The following is a 12,730-nucleotide window of genomic DNA, read 5'->3' as shown; positions in this document are numbered from 1 at the left end:
TATATATCGCCATCGTTAGGTAGAGAGAACGTGTGAAGTATCTCATAAACAGATAAACTCAAAGAAAAGAGACAGTGTGAACTCCGTGTTAATGTTGATTATTCCTAGGGCTTCCCATGTTACCTAGCTGGCTAGCTCGAACTCTTTTTTATCTTGTACCAACTGCGTATTGATTAATTGAAAACATTAAAATACTGTATCATTGAAAGAAGTACATATGAAGCGGCATGGCCACGACATTACTTTAATCCCAAGTATAACATGATGGGAAGTCATTGAAAATTTGAAATCATATATAATATATGTTGATCTGCCATGAATTCGAGTAATTATCTAACACACTTAATCGTGAGATACTATATGTGAGTTGAATCCATTAACACCATTACTACACTAAAGATTTGTGAGACTTATAAATAACTAAAGCGGATTAATGTTTGTTTAGTTTAAGAAAATAAAAATTGTAAATCATAATACAAAAATAAAATAAACTAATTAAATTTATAAGATTAAAATATTGGGTCATAAGGTATTTCAGAAATTAATGACTAATGAGAAAATGATATATTGAATTCAGTAATTAAGAAGAGTTCTAGAACATGAACACAATAATAGACTAATTCTTTTTCAAGATATTAGGTCATCTCCAATGGGTAGAAACATACTAGGTTGCTCAAACATAATATTTTATTATTTTTAATTATTTATTTAAATTTTAAATTAAAAATAAAAAGTTAAACCAATAATAGCTTAACATATGTTAGATGGATGTTAGCAATGTTTTTGAAGTTGCTCTTTTGAGAAACAGTTTTCAGTCTCACTCATTCTTTTAAATATTTTATATTTTATTTTTTGCTGAGCAACTTTTCCAACTTCTCCCACTAGAAGTGATCTTAGAAACTAAATTTGACTATTAGTTTTCTAAACTTTCATTTGCACCCTCCTAGCCAAATTCGCATAACAATCAAGTTCATTAATTCCAAGATGCGTCCTAACATCAATTCATATTAGTTCATGCATTCTATCAAACACTTTTGATACATAAACAAACCTAGTATCTAGACCAATATGTTCAGTCCTATTCTATCATGAATCAAAGAACCTAAAGATTAAGAACTCCAAATAGCAATCAAAACATCAATGCAATGAATCCCCTAATTCGAATCGTAAAACCCAATAAAAGAACTACTCACACATACTAAATTGAACAACACAAAGAGATGAAGAAGACACAATAGATCAATAAAATAAAATGAGAAAAAAGGTTTAGAAATATTTTCCAAATTATGAAAGAGGATGAATGAATCTCTAATCTCCAGAAATAGCTTATAAAGGTATCAAAATGCAGAAAAACTCAGAAAAATAGAACGTGTCCTGCTAATTACGTTTTTGAGGTATTTATATCCTTATTAAAATAAAAGAAGTAAAATAAAATTGAAAATAGACAAATTCAAAAAGGTTATAAGTGGCTCGATGATAGGCAGAAAGACAACAGACTTCATCAAACTTCTATAGACTTCTGCAGATTTCTCCATACTTCTCAAAACTTGTATATAAACTTCACTAGACTTCCCCATACTTCTCAAGACTTGTGTTGTTTGTGCACAAACTTCACCATGCTTCAACAGGTTTGTCCAAACTTCATGGTTCAATTCAACTATGTAGATGTCTAAAAGTCATTTCCTGCTTTATGTTTATTTGCATCCATAATTACTCATTTTCGTAAAAAGTATCCTAAAACCTGTAAAGACTCGATAAATAATTAAAAAACTTCAAAACACACTTTAACTTAATAATATAAATAAAATAAAAGAGAAAACAAAGACTCAAGACTGATAGAAACACCATATATCAAATACAACCCTAAAATTTTAAAAATATGTGCAACAAATGTATAATATTAGATAATATAGTTTAGGATAATCTAAGGGTTTGCTCAAAATGATGAATGAATCTTATATCCGGTAAATTACGGTGCTTTTAAATTTGACGTGTTTTGATATAATTTATCATCTGGTACGTCCGTAATAAGGTTATATATATTTTTATAACATATGTTTTAACGTTTATCGTATGTCACAAAATAAAAAGATATCTTATGTCATTTGGTTATTGAGTTGCTGAATACATTGAGCAAGTTGATTGTTATTTCGATTCTCCGTGGTTGCAAGCATAAGAATTCGCTTTCGGATAGATACAGAGTAAATAGAAATTAAAACAAGTCAGATTTAATGTCTCATACTCTCATGGATCTTTTTACTCATGTTAATATATATATAATAATAATAATGATAATAATAATAATAATAATAATAATAATAATAATAATAATAATAATAATAATAATAATAATAATAATAATAATAATAATAATAATAATAATAATAATAATAATAATAATAATAATAATAATAATAATAATAATAATAATAATAATAATAATAATAATAATAATAATAATAATAATAATAATAATAATAATAATACTGTATGTGTAATGCTCCGACCACAATTTTAGTCAGTTTATGTTATTTTTTTGGTCTGTTAGCTCATATTTTTCCGATGGTTAGTATGCTATTTTCATAAAATTCGAAAAAATTGTTTTGGTTAGTTAGCTCGTATTTTTCTGATGGTTGGTATGCTATTTTCGTAAAATTCAAAAAATTTGTTTACCGATGTTATAAATTACTACATAATCTCTTTTTTTGTGTGTGTTTTGATCTCATTCATACAGGACCGATAATTACTTTTTAGTAGATTATTTATTTTGAAACTTTCCAATTCAAGTATGCTTAACTGTATAATTCTCTCGGGTTGATTGACCAAATAGATAAGTTAAATTTTACTTATGTCTATTTACCATAATTATTTGTTTTGATATATATGTTGAGTCTTACTTGTAACAGTTAACTGTCTATTTCACTACTAATCTGAATAAATGATCTCATCTCTTTATCGAAACAATTATTTTTGTAACTTTATACATATACTAGATAGTTATCTCTATTGTGCTGTACAGTACGGAAAAATATTTGTCTAAACTTTACTGTAATTTGTTAGTTATAAAATGATAGTAGAAGTTTTACTTGATTTACACTATACTTTTTATAATTTTTTACATTTAAATTACTTAGTTTCATACTCTAATTTCAACCCATTTTCGATAAATGATAAACTGTTCAAATAATCCATGAATCATATAAATTTGGTAAAATTCAGAAAATAAAACAAAACCCGTATTGAAGCGTTCGTGTTAAGAAATCTCGATTTAACTTTTTTTTAAGTTGTATATACTATATTGAATAAAATGTAATATTTATGATGTCACTGCGTCGATGCACAATGCAAAAAAATATTTAATAAATTAGATATAATATTTTATATTTTAAAAATATAAGCAATGGTGTATCTTAGTTTTAAAATATCTTTGTCAATGTCATTATTAAACGATTTAGAGATGCATATATTTAATCAGTTTTATAAATTAAATTAAATTTATATTTACTTTATATAGTTTGTTATTGTTTCCTAAGATTTTTGAAACAATAAATAAAATCTGTTAAATATTTTCATTAAATAATTTTAAAAATATTGTTTATTACTTTATAAACTACTGTAAAATTTTCTTTTGTCAGTTATTAAATTAATTAAAATATAATGGCATTTTTTGTAGTCTACCATAGGTAAGATTAAACTTCTAACAACATTGATTAAATAAGTATATAGTGATTCTCTCTTATCAATTAGCACAATTTTACTAACAGTATCATTTTACTAACATGTGTGTGTCTATAAACTGAAAATTAACTAATGTTGAAAATTTATCAGTAAATTAATTTTCAAAATTTGATACTCATTTATACATAAAAAAAAGTTAAGCCGTTAAAAGATAAGAAGAAACTAAATCGACGTTGCCGTAAAAAAAAAAGTAAAAGTAAGCGTATATATACTGTCTGCTACTCTGCTTGGGTATAAGATACTCTTGCATGCTATTTCCTACATATCGACTTTTTCGTTGTCTGATAAAGCGAATTTGAAAGGAAAAGAAAATAAAAAATGATCAAGAAATAAATTTTAATGTTGACAAGATCAGAGTTAGAAAGTTTTATTTATTATTGATCTAAGCTAAAGTTCAGATCATTTAGTTTGTTTCAAATGAATTATTATATATATAACTCCCCCTGTTTGAAGAACAACATGGCAGCCATCATATTGGTTAGGTAGAGAGGACGAATAAAGTATCTCATAAACCCTAAAAGAAAAAGCGACCGTGTGAACTCCGTGTTAAGGTTTAGTACCTCGGACTGTTTTTACTTTTTTTTTTTGTCTTAATGTAAGCAAGTATTAATTAAATAATACCAAGTAGCCATGTTAGTGCACGAAATTATCAATTATAAATTGCGCCTTCACAGTACTCATTCTATCCATTCCCTAGTTTCAGATACAGATACATTATCAAAAATTTTAAAAGGTCCTAATGTCGTCTAATGGGAGAGAAGTGGACTTAACAATCTCGTCGGCTAAAAACATCAAGAACGTGAACTGGCGCAACGGGCCCAACAAACCGTACGCTGTCGTATGGGTCGATCCGAGGAACAAATGCTCCACGAGAGTCGATGAGGATGGTGACACGTCTCCATTTTGGAACGAGAGACTTGTCATCCCCTTGCCTCCCGACAACAATGTTGATGACGGCAAGCTCTGCATCGACATCGTACATGCAGGACAAGAAGAGGACACCAAACCCCTCATTGGTTCTGCCAAACTAAGCCTCCGTGATGTTCCCGAGGAGGTTGGCTTTGGTGTACCCTTCGTGAAAACCCTCAAGCTCAAGCGTCCTTCTGGCCGTCCTCAAGGCAAACTCGATGTCACTGTTACCGTTCAAGAACCTCGCTATCACCCTGCACCAAGATCCTACCACGCTGAGCCATACGGTGTCCATCAGGCGCCGCCGCAACCTGATTACGGTGCCCAGTATGCGCCACCGCAGTACCAACACGGTGGCCCACCTGTGGGTGGATACTCCGGGTACGAACAGTCAGGTTACGAGCACAAACCCGAGAAAGAGAAAGAGAAGGACAGCAAGTTTGGTGGGATGGGAACGGGGCTGGCTATTGGAGCTGTCGCCGGAGTTCTTGGTGGGATTGCGTTATCCGAGGGATTTGATGCGATGCAAGACAACATTGCGGAAGAGGCTGCGGAGAAGGTGGAGGATGATCTTGATGAAGGAGGAGATGATTCTGACGGTGGTGACGACTCTGACGGCGGTGGTGATTCTGATTAAATCTCATCCCTAATCCTTATCATCTATCATCGAATTCTCTATTAGCCATCTCATTCACTTTTCTGTTTTTTATTTTTATGTTCAAGTTTTCTGTTCTTGTGTTACCGCTTTTCGAGTCATTGTATTTTCAATAATCAATTTCAAAATAAATTTCGTTTATACTAATCACTAATATTTAAACGTTAGTGAAAGTTAATCTGTAGAGATGTCCACGATATATATATTGCCCATAGCAGAACTACCTAGATCACATCGCTGTATCTATATTGCCTCGATGTTAATTAATCCTATTATTGACGACGTATTGGTAGGATGGATCTTGTGGATGGTTTAGACTGGTCGTTGTGACAATATTATATCTGCACCTTAAGTATGATGGGACATGTTGCAATAAAAAAGAAAGGAAAAGATTTCTTAATAAATTTTGAATATAAAATAAGAAAAATTACCTCATAACATTTGGTAGCGTCAACGTAATGTTACTAGGTCGGATTATTAAAGTACAATGAAAGACTTATAGTTCTAGGTTCTAGCTCGTATTTTGATGACGTCAAATTCTCAACCGTTGTTTCGATTATTTATTGGGTTAGACAGTCTACAGAAGTTCGATAGAATATAGTCATATACAAATAACAAATAACCAAAAATGAAAATGAAAACCAATTAATTGAACTCAACAAAAAAACAACAGCTAGTGACACTTTGGAATCTAAAATTTGCGTGTTGGGATACAGAAATTCCATATAGGTAAAAGTTGAGTTGGGAATTGCTTTGGATGATAACAGTAAGATAATACGCTTGATTGATTGTCGCTTTAGAGTCATTCCACAGTCATATTTTGGTCTATATCTCTATATCTAGAGCAATTAGAGCATGGTCATTATACATTCTCAACTGAGTGTTTCTATCTTTTAATTATATTAAAAATAATACTAATTTCTTCACACCCTTGTTTTTTATTTTTGTCCTTCCATTAGTCATTCTTGGGTGTCTAATTTTTTTAATTAAAAATGTGTTTAACGTATATTTTATAATATTATAAATGTTGGTTATATAATGTATGAAATATTAGGAAAATAAAACTAGAAACTGTAAGTATAGTAGAATACATTTATTAAAAAACAAATATATTACATTAAAAAAACTTTAAAACATATATTACAATCCTAAAAAAAAAAAAAAACTTACAACTGAATATAATAATTAAAAAAAAACATAGAATGATAAAAACATATGAAAACATTATAAATAACATAATTAGCATCGGTCTAATCTTGACGTGTGCCAAATTTATGCTAGATATGTTTAACCAAATCAGCTTTCAGCCGTCGATGTATTGTTGTATCACGAACTTGATTCCAAGCGCTCCATAGTAGAATGCAATTCACTCCCAAAAGGAACCACCCTTTTGCCCATTGCCCACGAGTGGATCTTTGATGGTGTTTAACCAACCACTGATCAAGACAATATCTTCCTGGGCAGTCCATCGGATTCTAGCTTCCCTTGAGTTTTCATCTATCTCTTTGGTATCACTAAATTGTGTACTAAACTAAACGATAGGTGATGAGCTTATTTGAATAGGTGATGAGCATATTTGAATAGGGGATGAACTTGTTTGGATAGGAGGAGAAAAAGATGGAAGAGATTCTCGATTATTCACCCCTTGTTGGCTACTCAAAAGGTCTGTAAAATTTAGAGAAAACCTAAATGAATTGCTAGACTTCATGAAAATGAAAATGAAAACCAATTAATTGAACTCAACAAAAAAAACAACAGCTAGTGACACTTTGGAATCTAAATTTTGCGTGTTGAGATACAGAAATTCCATATAGGTAAAGTTGAGTTGGGAATTGCTTTGAATGATAACAAAAAGATAATAGGCTTGATTGGTTGTCGCTTTAGAGTCATTCCGCAGTCATATTTTGGTCTATATCTCTATATCTAGAGCAATTAGAACATGACTATTGCAAATCCTTAAATGAGTGTCTCTATCTTTTGATTATATTAAAAATAATACTTATCTCTTCACATCCTTGTTATTAATTTTTGTCTTTCCATTTATTTTTTGTCTTTCCATTTGTCATTCTTGGGTGTCTAATTTTTTTAATTAAAAATGTGTTTAACGTATATTTTATAATGTTATAAATGTTGGTTATATAATGTATGCAATAGTAGGAAAATAAAATTAGAAACTGTAGGTATAGTAGAATATATTTATTAAAAAACAAATATATTACAATAAAAAAACTTTGAAACATATATTACAATCTTAAAAAAAAAAAACTTACCATTGAATACAATAATTAAAAAAAACACAAAATGATACACTACAAGAAAACAAGCCATTTGTGACGTCCAAAAGAGACTTAAAATGGTCGCAACACAGCCATTTGTGACTATTACGAGACTATCTAAGTTGGTCGCTAAAAAACGGTCGCAAAATATAATTGTCGCAATATGGTGGCATATTTGCGACTCTTTTAAGACTGATAAATATGGTCGTATAAAAGCAACGGTTTAGAGACACACAATAACAGTCGTATATTTTGAAACAACGGTCGCGATATTGTCACATATTTGCGACTCTTTTAAGACTAATATATATGGTCGTAAATTTTTTATCTCAACTTAAAGTGATCTCAAAACAGCTGCTAATTTGCGACTAAAAAGTGACTTGTAAAACAGTCGTATATAAACGACTACGTCGTGGAGTTGTATATTAACGACGTTTTAATGACAAACTAAAAAAAAAACAAATTTGATTTTATTAAATCAATCAAAAATAATTAAATTAAAAGTATTATTTATTTCTTAAATTCATTATAAACAGTAAATACAATATCAACATTTTATGTTTATATTTGAAGGTTATAAATTAAAAAATAATTATGTAGAAAAAAAAATTACAATGTCTATTTTATTAAATCAACTAATTAAATAAACTAAAATACATATGATGTTGTGGTTGGCCGGTGAAAAGCTTAGTTTCCGGCAAGTTTGTGGAGGAACGAGACGGTGGAGGAAAAAGCGAGTGAGAAGAGGATTGTGGCGGCAGAGAGAAGATGCAGCGGTTGAAGATCTAGATGAACGGCAGAAGCTTCGAGTTGTGTTGGTGGTAACCGACGGTGGAAGCTTCAAGACGCGGTGCTGTTGAACGACATTAGCTTCGAGATCTGTTGGTGATGAACGACACGAAAGCTTTCAGATCTGCTAGACTGAAGCTTCAAGATGCAATGGTGGTGAACGGTCAAAGGTGTGGCCGAAAGTGCAGATCTGGTAGACTGAAGCTTCAAGATGCAGATGTGGTTAACGGAAGTTTCAAAATTTGGGGAAGAAGATGAGAGAAGAATTGTTGAGAAGGAGAAGAAGGAGAAGAGGAATCGTTGAGAAGAGAAGGTGAGAGATTCAATTGTTTGAAGAAAGAAAAAGGGAAATAGAAGGAGAATATTTGGTCCGTTAGATATAAATCTATCAACGGTGGATATTAAAATAATACTACAATCCTTGTCTTCTTAGATTAGCGAATGAGAAGCTTTCAATTTTTAAGTCAATAAAATCCAAATAATTTTGTATAAACATTATTATTATTTCATTTTGATTAAAATAAATGGAACCAATAATTATAATGATAATCTAATTTTTCTTATTTTTATTCTTTTTAGGAATTGGGGTTTAGGATTTGAAAATGATTAGATCAGATTTAGATTTTAAAATAATCAAACTTAGGCTTTTTTGTTTTGAATTTAAATTTTGGACTCGTATACAATAAATGTTGGAATTATCTACTTCCTGACCAAAATTGTTGATATCAAGCACTAATAAACACTTACTCATAATTGCATTCTATAGTATAAAGCGTGAGTATTTATGGTGATATTGTGACCTAAATGCGACTATATTTTCTAAAGTGTTAGATTGCTAATTTAGTTGCAAAGTCGTGGCAAATATGCGACTGTTCTGTGACTACATGTAAAAAATGTTGAAAAAGTCAATATGCTTGAGTGAAACAAAACCTATATATAATGTTACAATCACTCAAGTGACTATATTAAACATAATCAATTAGTTTAATGAAGCACAACATCTAATTGAAAAGGAAATTAAGAAATTTCAAAACCATTAGTTAACATTGCATATAACACTTGTGTAATATTTTGAAAACTTGTGTAAACCATAGAAAATTTAAAGTTTTTAGTTGTATAATAATGATTCACTATCTATAGTAGTTCAAATTACTCTAGAAACCTTACAACTTAACATATCGGCAAATCTTTATTGATAAAATCGCTAAATGAAACCTCGAGGATCACTAAATATTGGAAGCAAAATCGTCACAACCTCAAGATTTAGTCGCTAATAAGTAGCATGTATGTAGGTAATTTGTGACTGATTTGTAATATTCTGTATATTTAGTCGCAAAGTGTGACTCTTTTGTAACGATCTATTCTTAATCAGTCGCATTTTGTGACGTTTCTGAGACTACCTAATATACATCACAAAATAAAAATCTTAAATTCTACACATTATGAACAAAACTGTTTATATAAATCACTCATGAGCACTCATAGTACTAGTATAAAGTACATGTAATAGTAAGATTTAGTAAAACATTGTTTTCATCACTTAGTTTTAAAATTTTTCTCCATTGCAACACATTCTCGTAACAGAACATGTAATACTTCAGATAGATTTGGAACTTATGGATGTTCAGTTTATAATCATTGAAATTTAAGACTTTGAGAAATTTATAATTGATAAGGTCGAACAAAACAAAGAATAAATATAAAACTAAACATATAAATGAATCTCAAATATGAAATTTGAAATTAAAAATATTGAGAGTGGGTAAGCAGTCTTAAAGTAGTAGCTAAATCAGGTGTTAGTCGCAAATTCTTCAGGTGTTAGTCACAATAACATCGCAAATATGTCGCTAAAAGGTAGCAGAAGAGTGACATATTGACGTAGTCCTAACAACGTGGCAAATTAGTCGCATATTGTGACGTTTTTGAGACTACCTAATATACATCACAAAATAAAAATCTTGAATTCTACACATTATGAACAAAACTGTTTATATAAATCACTCATGAGCTCTCATAGTAGTAGTATAAAATACATGTAATAGTAAGATTTAGTAAAACATTGTTTTCATCACTTAGTTTTAAAAAATTTCTTCATTGCAACACATTCTCATAAAAGAACATGTAACACTTAAGATAGATTTGGAACTTATGGATGTTTAGTTTATAATCATTGAAATTTAAGACTTTGATAAAGTTATTAGTGATAATGTCGAGCAAAACAAAGAATAAACATAAAACTAAACATGTAAATAAATCTAAAATGTGTAATTTCAAATTAAAAATATTCGGAGTGGGTAAACAGTCTTAAAGGAGTAGCTAAATCAGGTGTTAGTCGCAAATTCTTCAGGTATTTGTCGCAATCTCGTCGCAAATATATCGCTAAAAGGTAGCAAAAGAGTGACATATTGACGTAGTCCTAACAGCGTGGCAAATAAGTCGCATATTATGACGTTTTTGAGACTACCTAATATACATCACAAAATAAAAATCTTAAATTCTAAACATTATGAACAAAACTATTTATATAAATCACTCAGGAGCTCTCATAGTAGTAGTATAAAATACATGTAATAGTAAGATTTAGTAAAACATTGTTTTCGTCACTTAGTTTTAAAAATTTTCTTCATTGCAACACATTCTCATAAAAGAACATGTAACACTTAAGTTAGATTTGGAACTTATGGATGTTTAGTTTATAATCATTGAAATGTAAGACTTTGAGAAAGTTATCATTGATAAGGTCGAGCAAAACAAAGAATAAACATAAAACTAAACATGTAAATAAATCTAAAATGTGTAATTTCAAATTAAAAATATCTAGAGTGGGTAAACAGTCTTAAAAGAGTAGCTAAATCAGGTGTTAGTCGCAAATTCTTCAGGTATTTGTCGCAATCGCGTCGCAAATTGTGACCTCTTTGTTATTAAATCAGGGTAAAAATGAAGTTGCAAATAAGTCCTCAATATGCGACGTTTTTGTGACTATCATTACCGACTAATTAACGAGTCACATAGTAGTCGCAATTTGTGACCGTTGTGCGACCAATATATATTCGTCGCAAATTAGTCGTAATGTTGTCGCTAATTAGAGACTCTTTTGTGACTTATATCTTTCGTCGTTAATAACCAACGTTTTTTTCTCCAATTATTCTGTAGTCGTTGAATCGTCACAAAGTAGTCTTATAGGAAAATAGTTATTTTGGGACCAAAAAAATAGTCACAAACTAGAATCCCAAATTACATGCTTTCTTGTAGTGATAGAAACATATGAAAGCATTATGAATAACATAATTAGCATCGGTCTAATCTTGACGTGTGCCAAATTTATGCCAGATATGTTTAACCAAATCAGCTTCCAGTCGTCGATGTATTGTTGTATCACGAACTTGATTCCAAGCGCTCCATAGTAGAATGCAATTCGCTCCCAAAAGTAACCACCCTTTTGCCCATTGCCCACGAGTGGATCTTTGATGGTGTTTAACCAACCACTGATCAAGACAATATCTTCCTGGGCAGTCCATCGGATTCTAGCTTCCCTTGAGTATTCATCTACCTCTTTGACATCACTAAATTGTGTACTAAACTGAGGGATAGGTGATGAGCTTATTTGAATAGGTGATGAGCTTATTTGAATAGGAGGAGAAAAAGATGGAAGAGATTCTGGATTATTCACCCCTTGTTGGCTACTCAAAAGGTCTGTAAAGTTTAGAGAAAACCTAAATGAATTGCTAGAATCCATACCCTAAAGTCTATGAAAGATGGAGAGAAGACGAATTGGCTTGAGGGATAGAGAACCATAGAATTGGCTCTGATACCATTTAAACGTTGAAGGAGAAGGAAGAGCTTGGTAGTTGGGTATCACATCAAGCTTTGTTAGGTAAGGTCTAAAAATGTGTTTTGTGTTTAAGTGTGACATAACAAGCAATCAGTGACAACTACCAAGCATTGAGTAAGTGCTTAACTACCAAGCATTGAGAACTAATTCACAATAAGTGTTTAACTATTACAACTACCTACCAATTTGTGTTTAAGTGTGACAAAAGAAGCTATCAATGTCAACAACAAAGCAAGACTTCAAGCAAGACTTAAAACATAACCATAAATAAATCAATACCTTTTTATTCTACAAACAAGACTTAAAAACAAGAAATCAATGTCAACAATCAATCGGAAATCAAACAGCTTACTACCATTCTACAATACTACAAATCAAACAAGAAATCAATTTCAACTTCCATACTAAACCCGCAACTTCGTTTCATGTTAAGCTCGACTTGAAGAAGAAAGTAGTTTCTATTACATTAGTTATCATGGTTCTGCATCTACTTAGAAAGTAGTTTCTATTACATTAGTTATCATGGTTCTG

At 30.6% G+C, this 12,730-nt stretch overlaps 1 protein-coding gene and 1 long non-coding RNA gene across 2 annotated transcripts; one reads left to right on the top strand and one right to left on the bottom strand.

Moving 5' to 3' along the window:
* Positions 1-1,301: 1,301 nt before the first annotated feature.
* On the bottom strand, positions 1,302-2,246 carry LOC147934182 (uncharacterized). Its single transcript, XR_015571092.1, has 2 exons — positions 2,129-2,246; positions 1,302-1,741 (listed from the first exon to the last, which is right to left on the bottom strand). It is a non-coding gene; the product is annotated as an uncharacterized LOC147934182 (long non-coding RNA).
* Positions 2,247-4,428: 2,182 nt separating this feature from the next.
* LOC104723800 (uncharacterized) lies at positions 4,429-5,449 on the top strand. Its single transcript, XM_010442209.2, has one exon. It carries the CDS (start codon positions 4,478-4,480, stop codon positions 5,282-5,284), a length of 807 nt encoding a protein of 268 aa, XP_010440511.1. The 5' UTR covers positions 4,429-4,477; the 3' UTR covers positions 5,285-5,449.
* Positions 5,450-12,730: the final 7,281 nt, after the last annotated feature.

This window comes from Camelina sativa, chromosome 11 (genome assembly GCF_030686135.1).
Source record: "Camelina sativa cultivar CO46 ecotype springtype chromosome 11, ASM3068613v1".
Classification (NCBI taxonomy): domain Eukaryota; kingdom Viridiplantae; phylum Streptophyta; class Magnoliopsida; order Brassicales; family Brassicaceae; genus Camelina; species Camelina sativa.
Note: the sequence above shows the minus strand (reverse complement) of the source record. Positions and strands in the feature narration are given on the sequence as shown.